This window comes from Pocillopora damicornis, chromosome 2, assembly GCF_964200805.1.
Source record: "Pocillopora damicornis chromosome 2, jaPocDami1.2, whole genome shotgun sequence".
NCBI lineage: Eukaryota > Metazoa > Cnidaria > Anthozoa > Scleractinia > Pocilloporidae > Pocillopora > Pocillopora damicornis.
Window position 1 is genome coordinate 22,057,976 of NC_142671.1, and position 14,323 is coordinate 22,072,298.

Genomic DNA, 14,323 nt, shown 5'->3' on the forward strand with positions numbered 1-14,323 from the left:
ATTTTAAACGAGGCAGGGGGTGGCTAGTCTTCCATGTACGTGTATGCTGATGCGTGACGGCATAAATAAGACATACCGGTAAGTGAGTTGTTGTTCGTGTCTCTCCGGATTTAACAGTTTCTCCAAATTGTTACTGATATTTTCAGGTAAGTGGGAAAACTGATTTTGAAAATAAAAAAAAAGATTTTAAAAAATCCCTACAGCTGTAATTCGCTCTAAAATCTGCTCTACAAAAGGATAGATGCGTTGTGTTGCTTAGCAACAAGGAATAGAGAGAACGGACAAAATGGCGAATGTCACAACACCCGGTGGCTTTTCGACTCCTTACAACACAGGTACCCAATTTTAGTTTAGTGATACGGTTTGTTTTAATGGTAGAAGCATTCTTGTATCTTTAAGCGTTAAAACATGCATTACCTGTGAGCTTTTGTGTATTACATGGAGTTTTCTATTTTGTTGTTCAAGGTTGTGGTTTATAATTTCGCCGCAATTGCAGATAATTACAGATAAATCTATCACATGCAGTGTTGACTGATTTTAGGGGATGAGAAATTCTTCACATTAATGCGAACTATAAGAATTTCACTAACCTAGACAGTTATCATTTCTGCCATTATGTAGGAGCTATTTCTTAGTTTTACAATTTTAAGCCTCAAATGTTGTATGCTTTGTGACTCGAGTTAACGGATACGACATACGTGCCTCTGTTGCCTTAAGCTACTGTGCTAGACAGTTTTTAGAAGACGAAACCTCATTAAACGAAACTAAACTAACTGCAAAATACTCTAAACTTCGAAAAGATTAAGTCTGAAACTACATGTACAAATACCACAAGATTGTTATACCTGGCGACTCTGTTTACATATTGTACGATTACAAATTAATAATTAGCAGCACATCCTTTATGCTCGTTCCACGTTCCGGTGTTTTGTGATTACCGATAATTATGGTTAATAACTGTGGTTTCAGTTTTGTTGTTGGTTGATCTATTGATGTCAACTGGCTGACTGCTAAAGATCTCGTACCATAATTCATAAGTGTAGCAATTAGCTATGCTACACTTATGAATCTGTGAGAGAAGTCAGGATATGCGTGTAGTGCAGTATCGAGTCATATTTACAGTTTACCACACTGTGACAGAATACCAGTCTTCCTTCATAATATTATTAATTGTTGTGTAGTTACTGTCAACAAAGTGCAACCTTGGTTTGGGGTAGAGGGGAGTCATTAAATAGCTGAATGAGAAATGAGATTAGTGTCTTGTTTAAGAAAGATATATGATAATAATCAAACAAAATAACAGTAACAAAATTTTTAGGCATAATTGACTAAAAGTAGCTCCAAAAGTAATGGTAATAGGACTGAATGGAGTCTAATTTGATCTGTACCTAATCATACAAGTGATTTTTTAATTACCATTATGATTATAGACAGAAGGGAACAAAACAAAGTCCTGAAACCAATAGATCAAAACTATACAAAAAAAGTTGTGGAACAAACTAGCCATTTGTCATACTTTATTAAAAATACATTAGTTTCCTCAACAAAGAAAGTCACAACAGAGTGTGAAAATGATGCTTGTTGTTGACTTACACACATAAAGCAAACACTGTCCATGCAATTACAAGCTTCATAAGTACACTGTACATGGACATTGTCCTGTTAGGGCTCAAATCAGGCTGATGATAACCAATCATGTCTGAGAGTTTTGTTATAGTTTTGATTAATGATGATATTAGGATGAAGTGGAGTCCAATTCAGTCTGTACTCATATGAGTGATTAACAAAATTGGACTCACACTTTGCGGTTGTCCAATTTGTTAATCATGAGACAGTATGATTATATAGACAGAATTGGACAACACAAAGTCCTGTTACCAATTAATCAAAACTATGACAAAATTTGAGAAAGCAACTAGACATCGGTTATACATTTTCATTAAAAAAAATTGTTAACTCTGCAAGATTTAAGAGAACAGCATGTGCACATGGTGTGTTCTGTCCTCTTACCTAGGCATGAGGTGTTAATTGTCCCTTTAACTGTCCTATTACACTATACAATTACAAATTACACATACACCATCTTATTAGTGCTCCAATTGGGCAGGTGATAACCATTCATGTTTAAGGATTTTGTTATAGTTTTGATTAGTATGTGTATTGTACTTGCTGCTTCAGTGTATTTAGACCAGTGTATGTAGGGTTTATTTTCCTCAGGAATAAAGTCCTATGTTTTTTACTTATTTTCATGATATAGATATTGGGTATTTATAGTTTCTCAAATTTGTTATAGTTTTGAGTTAGAGTTAACAAGACCTTAAGTGCTGTTTAATTCTGTTTTCAATCATACTCATGTTAACCCTTTAACTCTCATAAGTGACCAAGAAAGAATTTCTCCTTACAGTATCAAAACAATATCAAGCAGACAAGTGATGAGAATAAGAAAAATATCAGTTAGGGGATTATAAGATGATCCAATATTAAATCCTCCAAACTAACATCACAAGAACTGTATAGGAGATAGTAAGGAGAATTACTAATGAGATCTTGGGAGTTGAAGGGTTAAACAAATCACTGACTCAAACATGAGGGTCAACTGATTATACTAATTATTAAAATAATGGCAGATTGAATTAGACATAACTCAGTCCTAATACTATTATAAAATGATGCTAGACAACCAGGTTTTGCTCAGTACAGCTTTTGAGCATAGTGCATTTACCCCTAACACACTAATGACAGTATGCATAATTATTCTCCAAACTGTTTTCTATTTGTTTAACATTATTGAGAGTCTCATAAAGTTGATTGATCATTTCCTTTATTCTTGTGTCCTTAATGTTTGATTCAGGGATGATATTGTAAGGAGAAATTAGATGCTAGTCTATCTTAGGAATCAAAGGGTTAAAATAAGAGTTTTTCTTTCAGTTGCAGGCAGTGTGTCCCCAACCAAAGCACATGGAGCAGAATTCTTTGCTGTGGCATCAGGGGTTCAGATTCCTTATGTAGGAAGAGATGAAACTGGACTCAATGTTAGCAGAATTAGCACACCTCCATTTTCTGAAGAATATCCCTCAAGACTAGCTTATAGCTCTTCAACTCCACTAGCACCACAGCTCTCAATCCCTCAGCAGCCCAAGGTATCAACTAAGGGACAGCCTCTAACAAAACTTGCAGATGTGTTTTCTCAGTTTCACCCTGTTACTGACAAAAGTAGCAAGGACATAAGCAAATCCTATTTGAAGAAAATTAGCTCAGGGCTAGCCTTTAACGAAGATGTGTTACATGATCGTGCACCCCATACATTACCTTATAAGGAGGATGAGTTGAATGTTTTATTCAGAACTGGAGGGTTAAGCCATGCTAAAGGAAACATTGTTGGAGTTGTTGGACGACATGACCCACGCGGCGCTGTAAGAAAGCATGCTTTGTGCCACTTGAAGGGACCCAGGAAACTTAAACCCTTAAGACGATCAAAAACAACACCAGCGTCATGTGTTACTGATAAAGGAAAGCTCATTTCAGCAACATCTAATGTGAAAGGATCACTATCGTCTACAGATAAATTGGCATCAAAACAACCATCAAAGCATGAATGGGATGAATTTGTCCTGGCTTGCTTGAGCAAATCAACAGCTCAGTGGATTATAAATGAACAGTCATCAGGGAATGACAAGGATAGACTTAAAAGCTTTTTTGAAAAAAGGATCAAGGAAAAAGAAGACGAGCTACATGTAGCATCAGACAATTCAATGGCACCAGATGCAGACGAGAGAACACAGACCTCAGCAAAGAAAGAGCCAAAAGCAAAAAAGTCACAGCAAGCCCTAGAAATTCATTACACTCCCTCTTTCACTCTTCCTTCTTCTGTAGGGAGCAAGAAACTCGAAAGTGAGAACATATTTCAGCAGGAATTGCTTGGTGGTGCACAACCTGTTCCTTCCAAAAAACCTTCAGAATCCAGTTATATTGTGCTTGATACCAACGAGAAACTCAAATTCAAGAAGCAATTGCAGGAAAATTATCCCAAGGAATCCAAGGTTTGGTATTCCAGTGAGAGAACATCTGGAAAGAAAAAAGTGAGATCACAACAGAAACCCAAAAAGTTGGTGAAAGGGTTACAACGATGGCAGGAACTACCAGTAGTTGTACAGGTATATGACTGTTGTGGTTCAAATGTCTTCTAAGTTTAGAATTAAGCAGTTTCCTTATATACATGTAATCCATTGTCTTGTATTCATCTTATCTAATAATCTGACACAAAGGAACAGAAAAGTCAAACTAGTGTGAAAAGTTTTAAACAGGCCACATAAATTATTAACTGCTCTCCTGTTGATGTCAGTGAGTCAATGTCTCAATATTTTATTTTGTCGATGCTTTCACCCAAGATATCATTTAGTAATTATCCTTACTCAGTCTGCCATATAATTCTTTTTATGTTAGTTTTGGAGGATTTTGTTTTGGATCAACTAATGATCCCCTAATTATTATTTTTCTTTATTCTCAACACTGTCTGTTTGATATTGTATTGATATAGTAAGGAGAAATTCTGTCTTGGTCACTCGTGGGAGAAAGGGTAAAATTATAATATTTTCATTCTTCTGGAGTTATTTTAATCTGAAAGATATACCTATTAATTTTTGTTTGGGTATAAATTTAACCCAATGAAAACTCAAATATTCTGCTTCAAATTTTTGTATATTCTTCAGGATGATAATTATGTGCCTGTCATGAAAGACTCCAATGTTGATGTAAAAGCCTTGAGTAATGCTTACAGGGAAAAGAAAAAGATACGCGATGACTCAAATGTGGTCAAGATTGGTAAGAAACAGAAGTTGTTTTTAAATTTGTTGAAACATATAACAATTACATGTAGTTTGGATTCTACAGATTAAGTTTCAAAGGAAGGATATAGAGTGTTGCCCGCGGTGTGCAAATGTGGTTTCTGGGTTGTATCATTTTAAGACCTCCAGAAATTGCACAGTTGATGATGCATGCACAATCAAGGTGATTGGGTTCTCCAAAAAGTATGCGGAAGTGTGCATGTTTTATGTAGGTCATAAAAGAGGTTTTTTAATAGCAAATTGTTTCTCTAAATCTAACCATATGATCTACATTTAACCTGATTTTTTAATGTTATTAATTGTACATCTTCAACATTGATCTTCAGAGGATGTGTCATCAAAATCTGAAATATGAGCTGATAACTGAGAACCAATCAGAACACTAGAGATGCACAATCCGTAGTGACAATTTAATAAAATACTTTTGTCCTTATACATGTATGTTGTTTTTTTTTTCTTTTCCAGTGGAGGAGTGGAGATCCAAGTGGTTTCTAGAACGTCGTTGGCAAAAATGTGGCACAGATGAGCTGATCAAGGCTATGAATGACATCAATGACCATGTTAGACTGGCAGCAGTGTCAGCGTGCAGTAAGGCCGCTGAACTGCGACAGATCAAAAAGGACAAGCACCATCTAGGTAAGCATACCTTACATGTATGTGTAGCTGTCCCAACCCCTGTGTGGAAATTTTGGATGTGTTGTCTCACAGGGATGCTGTAATAACCAGCATCTACTGCTACACCTTTACCAAGTTCAAAAATCTAAGAATATTAAATTTTTTTTGGTGTTCTGATGGTTTTGATAGCCCTCAAAATCTGTAAAATCAATTAGAAAACCACTTTTAAATACCAAAGGAAACATACAAGTCCAATTCAACTAAAATCCAAAGTCCACTTTTTTTCGTAAGTGCGAAAAAACATATATAACGTCATTAAAATTTTAAAAATTTGGATTAACCTACTTGAACCAACCAACCAGTTTGAACTAAAAAAATGAAACAAGGTTCGTAATTGCGTGTACCAGGGTGTAAGTGCCAACTAAGTTCTTTCAAAGTTTTTTATCAATTACATAAATGCAGAAAGGTTGCAACATTTAGACTTGTGCAAAATAACACATACTACAAATTGGGAAGGAGAATCTTAGGAATGATACAAAATAATGTTTATTTCATTGACATATTTTCTCTTCTTTGTTGTGTAGGGATTGTTCTGGACAAGTCAAAGACACCAAGCCCACCGTTGGAAGCAGTGTTGGAACCTGAACTCATAGAGACTATCACAAAGCTGTTAGACGACAGAAACTCGCAAGTCAAGGTTGCTGCTTCTATTACACTGTATTCACTGAACAGACCCAGTGACAAGGTAAATACCCTTTACCTATAAACAATGAATGATTACCCTTGGGTTGGAGAGGCATCAGATCTTGATTAAATAATACATGTAATTCTTGAGTAGACAAGATAGAAGATGGTGTCATTATAACTACAGACATTGCTCACTCTTGAGAGATACATGCACCCATAGGATAAAAGTTTTATCCATGCGCTTTCACTTTAGAGGGTACAGCTTTTTACATGCACCAGCTGCCCGGCAGATTACCCGCACCACATCGGTATGCAGTCAATGTTATGGCGTGATTGAAACGTCTGCTGTTGATAGTGTCTGATAATTTAATATAAGAACCCTGTGGTTGTTGTCAATTTACCTACATTTGTATGAGGATCATTTTGTTATTCATTGAAATCTTATAAATCACTTATCAGGCTAAATCCATTCTTTTATGGGCCATGGAGCATGGAGGCCCCCCTGAAAAGTGGGCAGCGACACAGTGCTTAGCGCTGAGTGGAGTAATCACAGATAAAATCATTGTTGAACTTGTGAATCACCTGCATGCTGATAACGCTGTGAGAACAGAAAAGGCAGGAACTTTGTTAGCAAAGCTGAGTCAGCAGTCGGTGAGTTTTCAGAGTATAATTGGTGTAAAGACGTTTAGTTATGAAACTTCAAATTCTGTTGGATAAATTTTGTGTTTTCTGTAAGTCATTAAAATGTTATGAAGAAGGAGTACCTATTTTAATAATAAATCTGGTAGAGCTGAAAAGAGTACTGTATGTGCTATTCAGCTTAAAGATAAGCGATCTAAAACTTCCGAGTAAAACGCATATAGTACGTGTATTAGACTAAACTGTGGGTCCTGTGACTATTCATATATTTACTTGCGTATACGTGAGAGAGAAATTGTAACTTAACCATTTTATTTGATAAAAACTATAAACTGTATACATATTGCTTTGTTCTCCGAACAACCCTTGAAGTAAATAACATGTAGATCTTTTTTTTTCTTTCCTTTTTGAAGGATGTTGTTCAGTCATTAATTGCAGAATTGCTAAACAGCAATAGCTGGAAAGACCGTGTAACAGCTTGTGCTGTTATTCCGAAACTAAAGGGAGGAGTTAATAAGGTTTGCTGTGCTTAAATTAGTTGATCTACAAACTTATGGTTTCTTATAGCGGTTTATAGATTTAAAATTTCTGATGTTAGTGGAAAACTCAGAAACTACGAACACCACAAATATTTTTGGGATTGTGATTTTGTTTCTAGGGAAGCGCTAATCATGCAAACAGGAGACCGCGAACGCCAAGGGTAATTTGTTTGTGGTTCAGGTTCGCTTGCGTTTCATGACCTTTATAGTATTTAGTAGATACACAAATGGTATGTCAATATCAAAGCAAAGTGTTCACGTTTTTCTGAGTTGCACCGTAAAACGTCTCAAGTACATGTGCTTTTGATGAGTAGCTCTCTAGGAAACATTCACGGCTGATGCACATGCATATCATTAATATATGTAGTGCGTTTGTGTGCGTTTTTCGGTCAACGTATATCTGAGCGGTACTGTAGATGCCATCAGGAATCTGCAAACTCAAGAAGAAAGTTGTTATAGTCTATTACTAGAAGTCTGTAAATTTTAGCCTCATTTTCGAGAAGTTGTATTTTGGGCATTACGTTCCTTGGTATGCTTACTTGTTGTTTGTCTTGAGCTTAATTTGTAGGAAAACGGATGATATTCAGATATTTCCTGCTCCTACAAAATTAACCGCGGCATGAATAAAGCAAAATGTACCATAAAGACACCCTGTAATTAGTAGGTGCCTGTTCAGGGTGTCATTCAGATTAATTTCCTTTGTTAAACGGAACATAAAATCATTGCTACTGTAATTTCGTTGGTAGGATATGACTCAGAAGCTGTCTTATCTGATGTGGAATGACTGGAACAAAGATGTTCGCTCAGCCGCTGCACAGGCTCTCGGGAGAACTGGAAATGGCAAGGTACACGTAATGTAAGCTTTGCATGATGTTTGGAGGTGGCCGAGCGATTTGAAACATAGAACGAGGACAGAAATCCAGCCAAGCGCATACCCCGCTAACTTTATTTCTCCAAAACCGTCTTAGCGTAGTTCATGGGCACGAAAAAAGTTCTCTGTAATCGCCAAACTTTCCATTGTGTCCGTAATCGATTTGTTTTAAAGAGTACATGTACGTGTAAATGGACTGTTGGTAAAAAGACGTCATTCAAGATATCATTTCGCCAAGCGCGTTCCTAGTGAGACGATTTCTCAGGAGATCCCAAGAATATCACGTGATAATTTGTCAAGATATTGGCTGTTTTATTCTACGATGGCCCTGAATCTTCTTGTAGGTATACTTATCCGTTGTCCCTCTAAAATGCCAACGCTGTATGATTGAGAGAGATCACCTTATGATACTTCCAAGACCTGCAGTATCTGAAATCAACTCACGAGAGGCAATGTCGAACAGACACTAGACCCAGTTTGAGATTTCCATGAGGGAATGCGTGTTTGAAACTAACTGTTTCTAATTTTCTGATTTATTTTGTAATGCAGGCAAAGAGTATTTTTCCCATATCTTTGAGCCCATGATGTCGAAACATAAGTTGCTTTGAACAAGAATGGGCTTTGAATTATCGTCTGAGATAGTTCTCTCGTTAACTGTGCTGGAAAGTTGGTTTCCACTGCGTTTCGTTGGAGGCACGACTCAGAATGTTATTTTTCATTTGGGGCTGATGAAATCTGTAACTGTTTTCCTTTTTGCACAACAGCTTGTCCATGATGCACTGCGTGAAAGAATACTCACCGGAAACGAGCGGATTAAAGTGGACGCTTTGAAAAAGGTAGCAACTTGCCTTCATATCGTTTTAGTAGGGGTGTTTGGATTGTTGATAACAGCGGCATTTAATCGAATTAATCTGTGTAATTCGAAGCAAAATTTATCTTTCACCTGGTAAATTTATTTCACTTTGACTCCAATTGTTACTGGTATTAGTGTTAAGGGCAAATCAAAAGCAATCCTAGACTACTTTCAACGCTCAATTGAAAATTGTTCGAAAACCAATCGCGACTTGTTCATTTGCGTGTCACATTTGCTTACTTTTAGTTTTCATAAGCTTCTTCAGATACTTCTCTATATTCTGACAGTTGTGTACACCCTGTACTTTGGTTTTTGTTTCACTTCTCACGATTGAAAAAGGCTTTATTTGCGTGTTCCATTACATGTTGTGTTATTTCTCTCGCAGTTGTCGAACCTCGGCATAATGACGGCCCGTCTTTTGCCAGCCTTACAGGAGTGCTTTAAGAGTGAATATGTATCTGTTAGAATCGAAGCTGCTATGGTATGTGATACGTGAGAGACTTAAAGTTCCCTAATTGAAGCTGTAGGGTACTTTATCTCTCTGCAAGTGTTCTAGGTTGTTTCCTTTAACGTGTCAGCTTTATGAAAAAAAAAAAACCTATTTGTAGAGTCAGATTTATGGAGACGACTTGCAGTGAAAATTTAATATGAGCAGCTGTGGAAGACAAGCCATCTCGTGGATTTGCTACTGATGAAAATCCAGTTTTTTCTCCAGCTGCAGGTTTTTAAGGGAATACCTAGTGAGGCCAGTTTTGTTTCATTTGACTTGATGGGCACAATACTAGTAGAAAGAATGAGAGTGTAGTGTTCACGTTAAAATTAATAGTCACATGTTATCCTTCTTGGTTCCTTGATTTGGTTGAGTTTATTGCGATGTAACTCGGTTTCGATTATCCTGAGCAAAGACCCCCTAACTTTCATTGTGCATGTACACCTGTAGTAGGTCTCTTAAGATTCTCCTGGTACTCAAGTTTCGTAGTGAACTTGCTATGTGACTGTAAAGTTGTATGTGTCCATTGGATCTTTTGCTCTTCAGGCCGCCGGTAAGCTGAATATCACAGATAAGGGTGTACTAACTTCACTGCTTCGTTTGGCGAGTGACGACAATAGCTGGAAAGTCAAAGCACATACAATAAAAGGTTAGAAATCAGACCCCAGTTGTTCGAAGGCTGAATAACGCTATCCCATACTTAAATCGCTATCTGGAATAGCGCAGCACGTTTTGTTAACACTTCCGTATCCGTTGGATAGCATTATCTGCCCTTTTATCCAAGATCTCGAAGTTAAGAACTTCCAGCAAGAGTGTAAAGTGGTTCACAAACTCTCGTATCCTATTGCTTGGCGAGATTTTTTTGCCTTTTGCTCAGCAGGTTCCTAAAGAGTATAGATCATTGGTGGTTCAAACACTTACTCCTTACAATATCAATACCATATTAAGCGGACAGGCGATGAGGAAAATGAAACGTATCAATAAGGGGATTATTACTTGATCCAATAACGAATTCTCCAAATAAACATCGTATGAATTGTATGGCAAACAGCAAGGAGAATTACCCATTAGATCTTGGGAGTGAAGGGTCAGTTAGAATCGGTCGTTGCATCCTCTTTGTTTTCAGTACATAGAATGAGATCCATTCTTTTCAAACTTCAGTCCTCGTAATTTCTTTTTGTCAATGGTTATTTTTGTTTGGGTTTATCAGTGAATACGAGAGAATGTTTTTATAAATAATATTTTATTTTGACACGGCAAGGTAACATAAATTACAGGTGTAAACGCCTCTGACAATGAGCTCTTAATTTCATTGTGTGAACCTAAGACATCTTAACGTCAGTATGCACATTCTCTATGCTGTTCTCTATGCATTTCCTAAGGTGCTGACAAGGAGAATTTGTTCAACAATCAAAAGCTTCTTTAGCTGGCGATTATTTCTTTCATTCTCGTGACCTTAATGTATGAATCAGGGGCGTAATGTAGGGAGAAATTAGATGCTAGTCACTCTTAGGGGTCAATTGGTTGAAGTGAAGGTAGGCTTATGTGTGTCTTAGAGGGCTTGAGACAGTCCGAACTCACAGTCTTGCCCTCGCCTTTCTTTGGTCGGATCAATATCAGTATCTGGGCAACTGCCCACCTACCCCTCCCCTAACCCAACATTAACCTTAACTTGTTGTCCATTGACTGTTGTTGAGTTAGGGGAGGGATAGTGGGTAGTTGCCCAGATACTGATATTGATCCCTTTTGTCTTACTTAGCCTTGGGGTCTATTGGAGTGGTCGATGAAAAGCTTATCGAGGTTCTGTTGTGGGCCATTCGTTATGAGAAGGTTGCCGCTGTACGCGCCGAGGCCTGTAACGCTGTAGCAGTGCTGGGCTTGAGAGATGAGCGGTTGCTTAACGTCCTTCAAGATCGCCTTGTTGTTGAGACCGAAGAAATTGTAAAGAGGTGAGAAAGTGTTTGTGATCTGCGCTGGATTATAAATGTTAAACCCAGACAGTTACTTGTAGTAACCGCCAAACGGAAGTGTTTTTACTGCAGCTATATCTTAGAGTAAATCTACTGAAAAGGACAATAATAAGAAAAAACACTCTATGGAAATGCCGCACATAAGATAAAAATAGGGAATTACATCTTATCTTGATGCTTACTGCTTGGATTTGCTCTGATTTTGAGAGACTCTGCTTGAAGATTCAGTTTCTTTGTCCATAAAATGTTTTTGAGCGGCAAAGCTGGTAGATGGCACTCCTCATCAAATGAAAACCTTTTTTGCGTTACGATTTGCAACAGTTTTATTTGTTTGTTTTATTTTATTTGTATGTGTATTTGTCCTTGTGAAGCAAACTCGTTTTAAGACTGCTAATATCTGGATGAGTGCTACTAGAGAAATTCTGACTCTTGTACGCAACACGAGGTCCACAATTGGGGTTTTGTGCGATCCTTATACTCAGAGAAAATCTCAGGCATTCAGATTTTAAAATTCCTGTTATCTTCCTTATTTTCAGAGAGGCGATCATCACATTGGAATCATTGGGTGTGGAACCAACTGGAGACCTAGAAATGGTGGAAGCCATCAGAAAAGAGGTCAGGCGATTATGTCGCAAAGACGCCATTGTCGCGCACATTTTACACGAAGATCACTCAGCTGAATACACTAGCGACTACAAACGTTTGTTCACCACTGACAATGTAGAAGGACTTCCCACGCGTGTAGCGTCACGCGCCACGAAACAAGGTTCACGAGCGGTGTCACGGGCGACCAGCGATTCCTCGCGAGGATGGGATCCAATACTAGCTGGTTATCAAGCGCGAGAGAGAATGTCCCGAGCACCAACCCCTGGTGATCTAGTCATGAGGCGCTCATTTTTGCCGTTGGATTTAAACAGTACATCATCTGAGAACAGCGTGGACATGAACTTGGAGACATGGGACGAGTTGTCCGAGAGTTCTCTGGACGAAGGGGAGTCTGGAAGCGAGACAGACCAGGATGAAGTGCGAGAGGAAGACACTGATATAAAAAACGAGAGAGATTTTCAAATCGAGAAGGGGATTCAATCGGTCGACGGAGGTGCTACCATCGCTAGTGTCACTTCACCGTCGAAGGTCGAATTTTCGGATGATCGAGGAGTTGAAAGTGCTTTGCCTTCGGCTCTCCAGGATGGAAATGGCGACCAAGATGGCGACACATTTTTTGAGCTCGAATCAAATAAGGACGATCCCGAACTTCTTAACCTTGCCGACGAAATCAGTGAACATAACGTTACTTCGTCAAATGAGTACCGATCTGAAGGAGGCATAGAATCTAATACAGGTCCTGTACCGTCCCGGGGCTGAATTCTGACCTCATGGACTAACGATATAACGACGATTGAATTAAGTTTTGTAATGACAGTTTCTTATCTTGTTCAAACTTGCAGTGTTCCACGCTGGTGATCCCCAGATTCTCTAGTGCAAAGAATATTATTTTTTACGTCAACCGATTGTTCATGTTAATGTATATGTTATAACAGATGTAAATAGAATGATGAATGATTTATTATAACATTATAAAGCGATGCTGAGTGTTATGAATTGGTTAGCCAATTAGACCCTGTCATCAATATGCAAATTCTCCATACTGTTCTTTATATATTTCCTGAGATGTTAGTCAGTCTTTAGGGTCAAAATCTTTGCTGTCCTCTCTTTATGCATTTGTGGAAGCCAAACCCGCCAATGTTTTATTGGATACAGTACCGCAAAACCTTTGTGACGTAATCCTCTGCAAAATCATAATTCTGAAATAAGATTTCAATTTTATATCCAAGCCTTAACCCTTTCACTTTCAAGATTTCATTTGTTATCCTCCCTGCTGTCTACCATGCAACTCATGAGGTGTTAGTTCTGAGAATTTGGTATTGGATCAATAAATAATCCCCCTAATTCATTTTTCTTCATTGTCGTGACCTACCTGCTTAATATTGTATTGACATTGTAAGGAGAAATTCTGTCTTTGTCAGTCATGGGATTTAAGGGTTAGTGTTGACCCCAGCTCTCCTAGGTTAATATTGGGCTTTGTTTTCTTTGGTGGTTTATCATTGTATAGGGAGGGGGAGACCTGGGTATGATATCGAGGTCTCCTCGAAGTGGCTATGTAGAAACTCAGCGTCAACTAATTTCGTGCAAGGACAATTTATTCTCACATATTACGCAAATTTTGCTAAAATATTCGAACAGAGGAAATTCCCACACCCTCGTTCAGCACACGACAATTGATCTGATTGCACGCAAATCTGTTTGAATATCATCCGTTCGTCTTGGCCTGTGAGAAAGGCAGTACCAAGGCTGTTGATTGGCAAGGGCAACTACAGTCCTTGTTTAGGAAAAAAAGGAAAGAAAAAACATCGAACTAGAAGTTGCGAGCTAGAGTAAAAAAACTCTATCGTTGAAAGTGGCAGCTGGTCTTCAAATGTAATAAAGGAATTTTCTATTGAGTGTCATAAAAAAGAAGCAAACCAAGGTTGTCACTGAGTAATTACGACTATTTGAAGGAAAAATTTGGTCACCGAACAGCGTTCTAGTGTACTGAAATTAATCCTTATACTTTCTGTAAATCTGGTAAAATTGGAAAAGAAGGCCTGTTGTGTCTGTGTACCTGATTAAGGCGCAGAACCTACAGCATTTACTCGAATAAACGCCGCAGCGCTTGTTTTATTTTTGGCGTTTTAAGTGCGGCGCTTACCCGTGGACGGCGCTTAATTGATAGTTGGACGCGACTCAAAAAAAGGCCGCATGGGTACTTCTCGTT

At 38.1% G+C, this 14,323-nt stretch overlaps 1 protein-coding gene across 1 annotated transcript; it reads left to right on the forward strand.

Annotated features, from left to right (window-relative positions):
* The first annotated feature begins 60 nt into the window (after nt 1–60).
* On the forward strand, nt 61–13,094 carry LOC113683933 (HEAT repeat-containing protein 4). Its single transcript, XM_027201222.2, has 13 exons — nt 61–335; nt 2,929–4,154; nt 4,710–4,821; nt 5,310–5,480; nt 6,044–6,204; nt 6,606–6,797; nt 7,199–7,303; nt 8,071–8,169; nt 8,960–9,031; nt 9,434–9,529; nt 10,085–10,187; nt 11,298–11,487; nt 12,045–13,094. The coding sequence occupies exons 1-13, from the start codon at nt 287–289 to the stop codon at nt 12,871–12,873; spliced, it is 3,405 nt and encodes a 1,134-aa protein (XP_027057023.2). The 5' UTR covers nt 61–286; the 3' UTR covers nt 12,874–13,094.
* Nucleotides 13,095–14,323: the final 1,229 nt, after the last annotated feature.

Bases quoted from the DNA above. Each gene is read 5' to 3' on its own strand.
- LOC113683933 (XM_027201222.2), top strand. From the start codon at position 287: ATGGCGAATGTCACAACACCCGGTGGCTTTTCGACTCCTTACAACACA. The intron at 6,798-7,198 runs GTGAGTTTTCAG...TCCTTTTTGAAG, and splicing joins CAAAGCTGAGTCAGCAGTCG to GATGTTGTTCAGTCATTAAT. The intron at 8,170-8,959 runs GTACACGTAATG...TTTGCACAACAG, and splicing joins GGAGAACTGGAAATGGCAAG to CTTGTCCATGATGCACTGCG.